General features: G+C 44.2%; 1 protein-coding gene across 2 annotated transcripts; it reads right to left on the reverse strand.

Moving 5' to 3' along the window:
- Positions 1 to 311: 311 nt before the first annotated feature.
- Positions 312 to 14,470, reverse strand: Pex14 (peroxisomal biogenesis factor 14). 2 transcript variants are annotated; one of them, XM_077654700.1, is made up of 9 exons: positions 14,141 to 14,470; positions 13,943 to 14,023; positions 13,746 to 13,830; positions 12,322 to 12,456; positions 10,377 to 10,465; positions 8,739 to 8,912; positions 6,073 to 6,158; positions 3,713 to 3,821; positions 312 to 578 (listed from the first exon to the last, which is right to left on the reverse strand). In XM_077654700.1, the coding sequence occupies exons 1-9, from the start codon at positions 14,204 to 14,206 to the stop codon at positions 474 to 476; spliced, it is 930 nt and encodes a 309-aa protein (XP_077510826.1). In that variant the 5' UTR covers positions 14,207 to 14,470; the 3' UTR covers positions 312 to 473. The 2 variants fall into 2 exon arrangements, with proteins under 2 accessions (XP_077510826.1, XP_077510825.1); XM_077654699.1 differs by having other exon boundaries at positions 8,706 to 8,912; positions 14,141 to 14,461.
- Positions 14,471 to 14,500: the final 30 nt, after the last annotated feature.

A 14,500-nucleotide genomic window follows, 5' to 3' on the forward strand; every position in this document is an offset into this window, starting at 1 on the left:
ATGGCACTAGAACACAGATAAGCTATCTATGTCATTTATAATTGTATCTATGCAATGACTGCAGCGGTCAATGAGTACAATGAGCCAATTCAACCTTCTGGTGTATTTCAAGCTCTGCAGCTCCCAATAGGGAGGTTTCTACAGCGAAGATGGTTTGAAATAAAAATCGTAAGAGTGCTTGTTTACCTACTTGTATATATTTGAGCCACATTTACTTCAGCAAGAGCTACACACACGCATTATTGTATATCACTGAGAACTGTATGCCATACAATGAGTCTACCCATTAAAGTAAATAACGTGGGACGCAGTCATGATATATCACCTTATATACCATTTATTGCCAAAAGGTATATATTAGCATGCTCAATTCAAGTTATAATGAGTGGGTATAAACAGTGGACGACACGAAAATTGAGGTGCATTGCCAGACACACCCCTTTTCTTTGTTTTAACAATATGCAACAGACTTGTCATGCCAAGCCAGTTGGTCTGTTCTGCACCAGTTCCTCCTTCCTGGATGCAGCAGGCTCCTTTGCATCATTTTCACTCTGCTCATCCTCCTCTGAATCATTAGGCTGAAAAAAAAAGGGGGGGGGGGGGGGGGGAAGAAATGATTAAACAGTGAACTCTCAGAGCAAATGCTGCACAAAAATGCCTCCATAACTGGCAGGCTTTCTGCTGTACAGCATAAATTGGTGTTAATTGCTGTACTTACGTGATACTAACGCACATGTCTTCATATGTTTATTTTTCCGGAAAAATAATCAGGACATCACGCGTCTTAGAGCAGGGTAGAATACCAAAACCATGCAAACAATGCTCCTCTTTTCCTTAGCCATGATAATGAGGTAAGCTACAGAATTCGCGGCACATTAGAATTTGAAAAAAAAAAAGCATTCATGCCGGAGTCATGTGCAAGCTATACATCGTCAGACTCGCAACCTTGCCATAAAAGGCAAATTGCAATGTAGGTAGCAAGAAATTAAACTATACTATGAAAAAAAAAAAGTTGCCCTCGAAAGTTTTTGTCACAATATGGCTATGTTGTGGGATTTCACTGGTTGGTGATCAAACTTAAATCTTTATAGCAATGAACTGTGATTTTGTGAGTTAACATCCAAGCTTTGGAAAGTAGCAACACAATGTTAGGGCCTCCCTCAAAGTTGAAACCTTGCCAATATTTGCCAACACACAAGAGACACGGTAACACTTCTTTTATTGCTCTGCTTTATGCAGAATGCATAGGGGTACAGTGAAAGCTCGTTAATTCGACCCCCGTTAATTCGGACAATCGGATAATTCGACCTGCACGCATGGTCCCTACAATTATATATAGGAGTCTATGGGGCAAAACTCGTTAATTCGGACAAATTTTACCGCCCATCGGTTAATTCGACCTAGTTCCACGGCCCGCCAAGAGCAGCGCTACTGTAAAGTTGGAAAAAAAGAATGTAGCGTAGGCCATCTGTACGGTCATCGTCATCAGCAGTGCGAGAGAGGGCGAGGGAAGCAAGGTTAGCAGTGGCCGAAGCACCGGTGTCTTTCTTTGTGCTTTGTTGCCTCTTGCAGTCGTGCTCAGTCGTCGTGTTAACCCTATCTTCAGCAAGTCTCGTTTTGGCGTGTGTCGTCGTTGCCCCGTGTTTCTTGCTGCTACGATCGCGGTTATTGAACCCTAACACGCCTTTTCTGGATATTGCGTGCTTTGCCAGCGTGTTTACTGTGCTGTTTTCGAGTGCGTAGCGCGCCGTGCCTGCGCGCCTCGCCATCGCGTCCTGCTCCAATGGCAACACCGGCAAAGCGGCCGAAGTACAACCAGGCGAAGGACCTAGCCACGAAAGTGGAAATATTGAAGGTGCTGAAGGATGGTGTTTCACGCTCTGACGTGATGGTCAAGTATGATGTTAAAAGAACCACCTTGGCCACTTACGTGAAGAATGAAAACAGCATTATGGAGGCGTTTGACAGTGAAGCCTACGGTGACAAAAGGAAACGACTGCGGACTGCGGCCCACCCGGAACTCGAAGAAGCCGTAATGCGATGGATTAGAAACGCACGTGAGGCCTACCTCCCTGTGAGTGGGCTATTAATTTGTGCCCAGGCTGAAAGGTTCGCCACAAAAATGAACCTTGAAGAGTTCAAAGCTTCTGAAGGTTGGCTTGCTCGCTTCAGAAGCCGTCACAATCTGACTTTTAAGAGTGTGTGTGGCGAAAGAGCATCCGTGGACGAAGACAGGATCGAGGAGTGGCGGATCACCGGGCTTCGTGAACACCTAGCTGCGTACGACGCTCCGAATATATTGAACGCCGACGAAACAGCGCTTTTCTTTAAAGCACTCCCGGATACGACGATCACCTTTAAAGGTGACCCCTGCACAGCAGGGAAAAGAAGCAAAGAAAGGGTCACTGTGCTACTTGCCGCCAACATGACGGGAACAGAGCATCTGCCTCTCCTAGTGATCGGAAAGGCTCAGAAGCCGAGGTGCTTCAAGAACGCGCGGCGCCTTCCGGTTGAATACCAAGCCAACAGGAAGGCTTGGATGACGTCCAGCATATTTCAGTCCTGGCTTCATCAAATGGATCGGCATTTTCGAGCTGAGAAACGGAAGGTCCTCATGGTTGTGGACAATTGCAGTGCTCACTGCAAGGTGTCGGGCCTGGAATGGATTAAGCTTGTGTTCCTCCCGCCGAATACAACCGCAGCCCTTCAGCCCATGGACCAGGGCATAGTCCAGCATATAAAATGCAAGTACAGAAAGCATGTATTGCAGCGCATGCTTCTCTGTATGGAAGCTGGGAAGAAGTACGACCTTACGCTCCTCAGCACTTTGAACATTCTGGCGCACGAATGGGCCAACACGCCTACAGCAGTTATTGCGAACTGCTTTTGGCAGCGGTTTTGTGCAACCGAACTGCGGTGTGGGGGAACTGCCGACAGAAGCAGCTGACGCAACCACAGAAGACGACAGCTGTTTCGACAGCGTTTTGCCTCCTGCCGTGCGGCTCGCGGATTACGTGTCCATCGATGATGGTGTCGCCATTGCCGGTCAGCTGACCGAGGACGAAATCATCCAAGAAGTGACAGGCGCCGACAACGACGATTCGTCGGAAGACGACGATTGTGAGCACCTGCCCCAAACGCCGAAGCGCACGGTGAAAGAAGCCGCAGAAGCCTTGTCCGTGCTGGAAGACTGCTGTGAACAAATTCCGGATGGTTCGCGTGCCGCGGAGCATCTGGCAGCTGTTAGAGCTATTGTAGCCGCTCAAATTCGCCCGAAAAAGCAGACGACGATAACAAACTTCTTTGCCAAATAAAGGTATGTCATGCTGGGGCAAATTTCATGTTTTTTGTGGTTCATTCGATATTTCGACATTCGGTTAATTCGACAATTTTTCGCGGTCCCGTCAGTGTCGAATTAACGAGCTTTTACTGTACCATGCTTTTGTTATGATGCAAGACATACAATACTAAGCTCCTTTATGATCTATGATGCCTGTAGCACGTTCTTACAAAAGTCACAACAACCCGTGAGTAAGCTAGAATGTGAGGCGATACTTCAAAAAATCCATTTTGCAATCACTAATTGTGCTAGTCACTTTCACTACTGACAAGCTTACTCTGTTTTGCAGGCATGAGTATGTCCTAAAAACAGTTTTCTCTCAAATTACTTGCCTGCACACCATCACTGCCAAATGACAACATGGCCACCAACCTGTGCAGTGGTGCCATTCTCCGTTTTGCTCGTGCCGTTGCTAGACAGCTGCCATGCTGGAATGCTAGCTGCAGGTGGAGTCACTTTTGGAGTGCTTGGAAACTGACTCCTGCAAATCAAAAGGGCAAGGGAACAACAGTTGCGTCAAACTCTGTACCGCACCACTGAAATGTGTGCTCATTTGGGCGCTTATTGAAATGACGAGAGAGAAACAGGTGGACAAATTCATAAGGGAATTTACGCTGTGGCAAGCTATCAAACGCCCACACATAAAAAAAAAAGGTCAGTTTAAAAGTGGGCATGCCCATGCTCCCATCTGCAAAGAGGAAATTTTTCAACCCTCAATTTACAACTTCAAGAAAACTTAAAACACAGGGTGTTGCACGGTGTTGCACAAAATTTTGCATGATCATTGCTAGTACACTTGTGTGATGACCAAATTTTAATTGGCTGCAGTTAAGGTAAGCATTAACAGCTGATGATGTTCAAAAAAGCTACAGGAAGCTCAAGTCACCTTAAGAGTGGAATGCAGTATTATTAGATTTCACATTTGTCACTGTAACAGCTTTTAGTACAACTTCTGAATGTGTTTGGGTCACTTTCTTTGCAATTTCTGGTCCGTCAACCTCCACATTCAGACTGCTAGCTACAGCGGCAGGCATCCGTTATGGTGTGACGGTACTGAGATTTGCATAATCACATTTTTTTCTGACTTTTTTTTATTTCGATTCCCCATCTAGGTTGCTTTCTAGAAAGCAGGTTGCTCACAACCTGGTCGGCAGGTTATGATGACATCAAAAGGTTACGTGACCTCTCTTGACGAATCATTAACTGCCACCTGCTACGATGGGCAGGTTGTGATGACGTCAAGAGGTCACGTGACCTCTCTCGACCAATCAGCACGGCCCATTGGGGTAGGTTGTGATGCCATCACAAGGCCAAGTGACCTCCCACAACTAATCAGCAAATTTTGTCTCGGACATTGGTGGAGTTTCGGTGTGACAACTCTAATAGCATTAATAAAGCAAAACAAACTAAAATAATAAATGGCACCTCCTCTCCTTAGAAGACAAATCAGCTTCTAGAACAGCCTTCTAGCATTGCAAACACGAACATAAACCACGTTCAAACAAGAACATCAACACATGTTGAAACCTCAGCACAGCTCACTTTTGAGTGCCACACAATGCACTCATCAAGATAGTCATATGTCAGACAAAATCCACCAAATGCACCATGAAAAGCACAATACACTGGAGACTGAAAAAAGCAAGAGGAAAATGCTAACCTACAAGCCATACTGTGACAACCATTTCTACGTTAGGTATTGCAGTGCATCTGTCAGCAGCTCCCATCTGTTGCCATTCATTACAAGCATAAATTGTCACGAATAAAGGAGTTGTAAGGCTATGTTGCCGTGCTCTTGTCCACGCTACCTACTCATCTCTCCCTAATCTGCCACAGTGACACTATCCAGCCTCAAAAACATGCAACTCGCTCTGAAAAATTGGATGTGGTTTTTAAGGTCCCCATTTGCCCATGATTCCACGAAAAAAGACAGATTTTAACATTTTTCATGCTGTTATGTGTTAGCAGCCACACACTCTTTTTTATTTATTTTGCGGCGTTTGTGGAAGTCGGCAGGAATAACAAAGTGGTGGTAATGTAAGTAATTTTCTCCATCTGAATTCTAAAACGTGATAATGAACAAAAGTATGCCGATGCATTGACAAGCTTGCTCCATGATCCACTCAAACAAGCTAGCACATCAAGCGCTGTGGTTGTGGAAGCAGTGCACCCGCACCCTTCTGTGCGACGAGTCACGATACTGGCACCTGTCAAAAGCAATGCTACTGCATTTGCAAAAATAAACCACGGTTTTTTTTATTCATCCGCTTCACACAGGTGTTTTTTTTTTTAAGACAGCGCTCATTTTTTTTTCCCCCGTTGTTCTTTGAGATACCCACATCACGCTCACCCACCATGCTCGACAGCTGAGAGGAAAAGCCAACTTCTTGAAGACCTTGGGCTATCGAGGCGAAGCACGCGGCCGCTTTATCGTGAAAGACCGCATTCACTTATAATGTGCGGAACGCTTCCCGTGGAATACTGCAGATTCTTTGATCTCACTTCGAAGAATTTTAACTTTTCCGCGCAGATAATAATGGGCCTCAGGCTTGACATGTAATGTAGCAAAGCTGAATATGGAAAGGAGTTTGCCACAAGTAATGCACCCTTAAAACTTTACACACTTAATGTGGACCATACATCACAACATGGCAAAGCCCCATTGCACAACTAGGTCCTTCACCATTCATCAACCTTCCCAAAACACGCCTGCAGCTGCCTCTTGCACCCACCTGCTTAGTAGCAATGCCTTGACTGACAACACCTCGGATTTGAGCTCAGAGATGGCGCTGTCTTGTTTCGCAGTGTCCGCGGCATCCTGAGGCAATTGTGAAACAGCATCTTAGTTATTCTGAACCTGGAAAAACTAGTACCGTTCCTAAATATAAAGTTTCTACCAAACAGAGTATACAAAAGCTTCCGTCTCCAACTCTGTTAAGTGACACTGGCAGCAGGGTCCCCTTGAACCTTTTATTTTTTCCTTTCTATGAACTCCCAAACTGTTACTTTTTACCTAGCTAACCTTGTATTTTCACAAAGCAATGATAAACAGCTCGTACAGCCATAATTTTAAATGTTACTCTGTACCTTGATGATAAAATAAAGAAAATACTTCTTCTGCATTATCCTATCGTGTGCCCAAACAATGCAACATGAAACTGAGTGCACCGTAATAAAATGAAAACATGCTTACCAAAATTGAACTGACTACTATGCGCATCAAGTCAGATAATCAAGAACATTTGTTTTTTGCTGATGCTGCTACTATGTTTTCAAAAAAGCTCGAAATGTCAGCTGAGTAACAGCACTGCATCCCACAGCGACTATAAAATGTTTCAATGAGGACTCTAATTCTGCACTACAGATGCTCGCCTTCCTGGCTGCTAACAAAAAAATTTCTGCCTCTCTCTGGATGTTGAAAAAGTAGCTCAAATAAATGGCAAGATACTTGTGCTTAGAATAAACTACAATGCATTCCAACCCAGCCAGCTTTACATTAATTATTTTAAGCACCAATAGTGCCATCCACTGCAGCTGTTTACTATTTCATAAGCAGACACAAGTTCTGCCTGAGCTTCATCTCACTCTGTACATTCGAAATTAGAGCAAGCAACAAGACAGTAATGCACGAATATAGAAGCTAGACTGCTTTTCACACTTAGCATGCAACGTGGTCAAAGCTGTGCAAGTAGTGCGCCCTTCCCCTTTTTTCAACTTATGCCTCATGGCACACTTTTCGAATAAAGAAAGAAAATGTAGTGTGCCCGCAAGAGTATAGTACAGTAAAAGCTCGTTAATTCGAATTCCACGGGGCCGCCAGACCAGTTCGAATTAACCAAAATTCGAAATAATGAAAGTGAGCAAAAATGGACGTGTTTGATGCCCAGAGGGCACAAAAAACATTTATTTAGCAAAACAATCTGTTACCATCTTCTGCTTCTTCTCTCTGAGGGCTACCGTAGTCACTCGTCTGTCTCGAAAGCAGTGAAACCATCCTTCGGAGGCGACAAAATCTTCCACATTCATGCGCAGGGCGAAATCGGCCGCCTTGCCATGATAATTGGGTCGCTCAGTGGAATGTCTGCGCTTCTCATTTCCTTCACCCACGTGATCACAGCGGTCTCAATTTCCGGATACTTGGCTAATCGGAGCCTTTTTCTGTTGCTGGCGAAATCTTCGGCTTCGTAGGCATCCTCGATGGCCTTCCTATTTCGGACATAGGTCGACAACATGCTTGGTGAAATCCCGTGCTTTTTTGCGATTTCCACTTTGCTGGCCTTCCGTTCGTCCACCTCGCGTAAAATCTCCACTTTCTCCTTCACCGTCTTGGCGCAGTATTTCCCACGCGTACACATCTCGCGGACACAAGCTCACAGCAAGCGGCGTGCAAAACGAGGGCTAAAACACTAAAACGTTGTTCCTCGAAGCAGTCGTGGCAGGAAAGACTGGTTAGTACTTGTTCCAGCACCCTGGCGGCGCCTTGATGGTTGTGCCATCTATCGTTCTGCCGTGAAAGCTTCCAACGATGGTTTTCAAGAGCGGCGCTTGGCGGCGCGCAGTTCGAATTATGGGTGGCGGCGCCAATTTTTGAGTGAATTAACGAGCTGTTACACGCATAGACTTCTATGCACTGCGGACCGAACCACGATGACTATTTCGAATTATCCAAAATTTCGAATTAACGAGTTGTGAATTAACGAGCTATCACTGTACCACTACTCCGCCGCATATCACTCATTCTTCCTCGGAGCTTCCGTGAGGGCTAGGACAAAAACATGTAGCAGTATATAAAACAACATGTTAAGTGCTGTAAACCACGCTCAAGACAGCTGAGTGTTCAGTTATTGAACCCTATGATTATAATTATTACTGATGGGTGGCGAACTACTTTTTGGATGCAGACAGAGTCAGAGCAAATAGGTGTGCCAACCACATATCATTCTACCGCACACCACTCAAGCTACTTTTCAAGGTATCTGTGATGGGCAGGAAGAAAACGTGGTAAAAACGTGGTAAAAAGTAAAATGAATTGCAAGACATTTCCAGTCACAGTACCCAATTTTTGTCACAACAAAAGATTCTTGTGTCTACTTTGGATGTGTGGCGAACTACTTTTAGGGGGCGGAAAAAGCTAGCTTTGGCAGCATTGCATGCTATGTATGAAAAGGAGTATAATATGGTCCTCAATGAGGCCACCTTAACATTTCAAATCCATTACTAGCACTAATGAACTATCCGCAGCAGAGATAAGAGAAATGAAGAGTGCATGTTGCTATTTTGCCCTCGTCTATACTCACTAATGAGGCTGCATCCACAGATCAGAAAGGTGAGACGACTACCTTCGCACTATTTCACATGAGCTTACTTGGAGAAATAAGCTTGCACGCATCATACGCACAGCTGGCTTGCGCTGGAACTTGTCTTCTGCAACAGCCGACTCCAGGGATGAAACCGCTTCCTTCAGCTGCTGAATGGCCTCAGTGAGTGCACTAATTTGCTCCTGGACTTGAGACAACCGATCCGGTTTGGCCCTTGGACCGTCCCAGCCTTTCAGGTATGGTTCCACATACCTCTGCAGCAAGACAAGCACATCAGTGACACTGTCTGCACAAACTCACAATTGCTGGCTGCATGTGGTGCAGTACGAACAATTGCAGCAAGACGTAACTGTGATGTATTAATTTAAAAAGCTCGAAATTTACAAGAACACGCAGGTAAACGTTCTACTGAAATTTTTTGAACCAAGCTGAAAAAAAAAGTTATGTTTCGTCCACCACCACAAGATGACAATGATATCACGTTATCACGGGACCAACTTATCACAAGTTGATCCAAGTAATGCTGCCCGGGAGTTCATGATGCTTTTGATAGTTTCATGCTCTGCAATATCCAAATTGTGAACTTCTACAAACAAGCCTTCTTAGCCAGATTCTTAAAGAAAATATGGTATTTAGGTGGTGCTTACAATGCTGCAGTGCCTAGAATAAGTGTCTTTTTTGCGATTTTCTGGCCAAAACTTCGGTTGGGACCGGTTCTACTGCCTTTATATGGTATGCATGAGTCGTCACTTTCTATAATATTCAACTACCTTCCACTGGATAATTGTATGGGATTATTCTAATCTAACCCACTAATCCACCTTATTCCATTTTCCGGGTGGCCCTGCTTCCAAAATTTTGGCGGTGGGCCAACTTACAAATTTCGAGGGTCCTCACATTTGCAATTTTGGCGGTGCCCTGAGATTGGTCCACTGATGGTCACAGTGGTGATGATGTCACGACCACTCAATCACTTTCATAGATCGTGGGGAGTCCTCATACCCTTACTGGCACAGTGCTGCAGTGGATAAGCGATGTGCCACTGCCCCGACAGGTGGCTGTTTCAAACACAGACACCGGTGGGCCTTGCGAGACCCGGGTTGCTCTTCCCGAGCTCCCGTAAGGCTCATGCACAGCACCAAGGTGAACAGGTGGCGTGGCAACTGCATCGAATTTGGCAACAGTGACATTTCGAGGTCACATGACCTCTCTCGACGAATCAGGAAATTTCAAATTTCATGGTGCTCTCTAACAGGACAATTGGAGTCACATGACCCTGATGATGTCGTCAGGGGATTGACCAATCAGGAAATTTCGCTACTGAGAAGCAGGAAACTGCATGACACCAGCTAAAATACTATTGCATTAAAATGCTACTAAGGGCAAGCAGTGCAGTACAGGTGTATCAAGTAATTTCAAATTGCAGATTCAAGTTATGTAGAGTAAGCTATGTAGAAAAAAAGATCTAGCAAATTACGGTGTCTGTGACGAAAACAGGCACACTATAGTCACTGTATACCATTTTGCGAATACAGCATTAGTAAATGAAGCATCCTAGAGTAATTTCATTTATACATTTCCTACTGCAGTTGTCTGCCTTGAAACTGAACTCAAGAAAAAAATTGACTTTCACAGCTAACACATAGCGCTCTCCACTGCGTTACAAGGCTACACTATGTGTTTAAACAGATCAGAGCACAATGAAAAGATTACCTTACCTTGTACACATAGTAAGCACCGTAGCAAGCAACTCCAATTATGACCACTGATGACGAGAAGTGGCTCAACTGGGACCACAAAGAGTACTCTGAAAGTTGAAGTCAGCAGAAAACAGCGTTCACTTCAGTGACAAGTGGTACATAATTCTCTGGATGTCACACATTTCTCACACAGTCTAAAATTTCCTGGTACTCACAGTAGCACACGGTGTGTCCAATTGACAAATCAAGCGGTTATATCTTTATTTGTTTTCTCCAAGTTGCTGAGAGCTCAAGGTTACACAATAAAAATGACAAGGGAAAGAAAGAAACCTGCACTGCAGAGGGCTTAAATGGAAGAGGGAATCCGAGACTTTTATAAACGATTTCTTCTGCGACACTAACATTCTGACACAACACACAGAAAAAAACGTTGAATGTGTTCCCGAAGGGTAATTTATCGGTGTAGCGTAGCATATTGTTTCCTTTATTATTTCCATTTATTGTAACTTTAAATGATGGCAACTCTTCTACCAGTGTATATGCTTCTTTCAGACACCATTTCAAAGTCCATTTAACCATATGTTTACAGCTGAAAGCATGAAAGTTACAATCAGCTGCTCTTTGATATATTGCACTGTCAATTACTTCTGGCATACAAAGAAAGCATGGTTAGAGCAACACAACCAAAAAAAATATGCATACATGATTTCGCCACTCCTAATTAATACAGTGGAAACTCGATGATATGATTACGGTTGATACAAATTTCGGGATGACACATATTTGTAAAATTCCTCGGCCGAAGTGCGTTGTGAGCAAAGAGCGGAATCGCGGATGTTCCAGACACCCTCCCGCACCATTACGGATGACATGAACACACGAGCCGCGACCTCACCTTCGTGCAGTCTACACATTGGATGATACGATTATTTTTTGTGACCCCGTGAGATTCATATCAATGAGATTCTACTATATCTGAAACGGGCAAAGAGGGTGAGGGCGAAAACTAAGAAACTGCTGGCTGTATAACGCGTTTTCCATCAACCCTTCCAGCTATAGTTTCACAATCTTCACAGCAGCATCGGTAACACAGCTGCCTAAGTCTAAACGGAAAGACAAGAAATGCAAGGTGCACATTCCTAAATCATTCTGTTAACTTGCACTGATTAACATGAGACATAGCTGAGACATACATCACACAAAACTGAAGGCAATATGAAGTGGTTTGGTTGGCTGACAGAAAGCATCAACTCTTAAAAGAATGAAACTTCACTGCAACTCATGTTTCATGGAAATATAACAAAACTATGAGGGCGAGCCAAAAAGTAACCTTAAAATGGTGATTGAAGATCATAATCATGCGGTACACGGCTCTACTCTGGGCATGTTATTTCCTACCATCAGGTTGGCCAGTGCATCGCGATCCATCAGTATGATGTGAAAGGCGATGTCGCCAGAGTATATAGAAGATGGCTGTTTTTTTCGAAGTGTGTGCGACAGGGGAGCAGTGCATAGCTATTATTCTTTTCCTGACACTAAATGCCATTGACCTATCAATGAAAGAACAGCACGGGAACACCTGCCTCACACTTTCAGCAGGTCTACGAGCTGCACTGCAAGTCAGAAGCAGAGTTGCAACATTGGGCCATGAAGTTCATCATAAAAAATGACGTGATAACAGTAGTGCATAGATAGCTACAGGGTCAACCTGAAGCATTGTTTATTTTCACAAGCCAGGCATTGATGAAACCATGCAGCACCTGTTATAGATGTGCTATGATCAATATGAAAATAATGAAGTACTTTTCTTTTTTCATTTTATGGAAATAAAAGATTATTAAGGTTGCTTTTTGAAAGCCTCTTGTGCATTCTGCGAAGGTCTCAGAAAGTTGCCTTTGTTCAATGAGCCCCATGCCACAGATGCAGATTAAAACAACTAAGGAAACAATTAACACTGCCTAACCTGGCTGCAGCAGATGTGGTGGAGGTGGCGGAGGTGGTGGAGGGGGCAATGGCGGCGAGGTGGATGGCCGAGAAGCATCCCCGTTCCAGACTCTCGCCTTCTCAATGGCTGCATCGATTTCCTCAGGTGTTAGCCCTGCATGGCACATTAAAAGACAGGTTCTGCAAAATGAAGCATACTACAAAATGTTATTTTGCTTTGCTATGTGTCTGTTCCAACCTTAGTAGTGTCCTCAAAGATGATGGTTTCTGTATTTCATGAAAAAAATTTGCGAGCAATTACATAAGGTTATAACGCCTCAGTTTAAGTGCCTTGCTTTAAGAATAGATCTCGCTGGTAGCAATCTCCACCTCTTCACCGTTTCATGAGTAGGCAGACACGAAAAGGAAAGATAGCTGCAACAGGCACCAGGTTTATTAAATGTTCTCATTATGTTTAAGTCACTGCTTTGAAAAGCAAGTGTTGATGACCAACAGTTTAAGGAACTTGAACTCTGAGTCATATAAGAGCAGCACTCAGACAGAGTTACTCAAGACATACACATGCAGAACACTGCTTGGGAAATCAGTCCAAGCAAGCACATTACTGAAGGATACCACTATGCAAGTTTAGGCTACCCCCATCTGGCAAAAACCAAGCAAGTGTGTAGTCCTAAACATGCCTTGGCAAATTCTTATTAAATTATATATTTACGCACTAATAAGCGGTAAGCCCACTGCTATGCATTTTCCCACTGATGACTATGCAAAAGCACTGTGTTACAATACGGCACCATTTGCCACTGACAGGACATCACGTTTCCACATCCCAATTTCCCAGAGTTTGCTGCATCTCTTCACAAAATTCAATTCAACAGGAAAAACTTCACTGAAAGTTCAAAGCACATTTTTATTAGGGAAATTTTTTTTATAAGTTAGTATTAGAGAAATATAAGTTCTAAAGAAATGAAGCAGCTGCCAGAAAGACTGCTTCTGTCTAGTTTGTTAAATTTAGTTTCCAGGGTTACGATTACAATTAACTAAGGTGTGTCACGTTTCACGGCCCACAAAACACTACTTGCAAGGGGCTCTCATACAAGAAATTTTAGAAGATAACAAAAAAGAAACTTGTGTACAGAGTTGATATGCCGATTACCTTCAAACAAAACATCACTGCAAGGATATACTGACAGAGGTTGCTTAGCAATGGTTCTTAGCGAAAGAAACCAGTCTCAGAGCACCACCTTTTCTTTGCGGTTTTCAAAATAGCAGAACTTATAATTTTTATTGGAGAGGTTGATAAAGCACAAAAAAAGATACTCCAGACAGAAACGGCAAAGCCCGTTCGCGGCGACACGCTAATGAAAGCACAAAGCTCACATCAAATTTAATTCTTCAACTGTGGTGCTACGGTGCGAGCCCCCGAAGATATTATATCGTGCGCACCTTTCTTGAGCAAGAACGCTCGTTTCTGCGAAAGAGGACTGCCTTGAACGCGCGGGTTTTCAAGGAAGCTCACGGCTGTGGCAACCTGCGAAAGGAGGAAACAAGAAGCGAATGGTGAAGCGAATTACCATCGCGAAAAAGCGACAAAAGTGCCAAGGGATACGAAGTCCGCGTTATTAAGCTTTTTAAAAACTCACAAGGTCCTTCCTCGGTACCTGTGGGACTGGCACTCCGGTCGCATTCTGGTCGGCGACAGGGCACGCCGATTCTGATCCTTCCTGAGACGAGCATAACAGGAAAACGGCTTGAAAAGGCGAAACGAGCCGCTATATGCAGAACAGCAAACACGCGGAAGAATGCGAACACATGAAACAAAAGCGTGGAATGATTCTCACTGTAGCGTCGGTGCTTTTGGGAACTTCCTTTGGAACTGCGTCGGACGACGACTCTGAATCTGCCATTTCTCTTCGATCAAGCCTGATGCACCAAGAGCACCAAGAGAGAACGGGTTCGGGGTTCGAGGCGTTGCACAGAAGACCAGTGCTCGTTCCCGAACACTCGGCACACACGTAACAATCACCAAGTTACGACATCACAAACAGACACCACACAGCATCAAAGAAACCTAGAGTCATCGAACTCGAGCAACGCGCAACCCATCAGCACAAACACGCGCAAAACCGCAAAACACGCAAATACAACTGAATTCGCAAACCGGAAACCGAAGGAGAAACCATGCGGATTTTGTCAACGAC

The sequence above is a fragment of the Amblyomma americanum genome, chromosome 2, assembly GCF_052857255.1.
Source record: "Amblyomma americanum isolate KBUSLIRL-KWMA chromosome 2, ASM5285725v1, whole genome shotgun sequence".
Classification (NCBI taxonomy): Eukaryota; Metazoa; Arthropoda; class Arachnida; order Ixodida; family Ixodidae; genus Amblyomma; species Amblyomma americanum.

Bases quoted from the DNA above. Each gene is read 5' to 3' on its own strand.
- Pex14 (XM_077654699.1), bottom strand. From the start codon at position 14,206: ATGGCAGATTCAGAGTCGTCGTCCGACGCAGTTCCAAAGGAAGTTCCC. The intron at 14,024-14,140 runs GTGAGAATCATT...TGCTCGTCTCAG, and splicing joins CCAAAAGCACCGACGCTACA to GAAGGATCAGAATCGGCGTG. The intron at 8,913-10,376 runs GTAAGGTAATCT...GTCTTGCTGCAG, and splicing joins GTGCTTACTATGTGTACAAG to AGGTATGTGGAACCATACCT.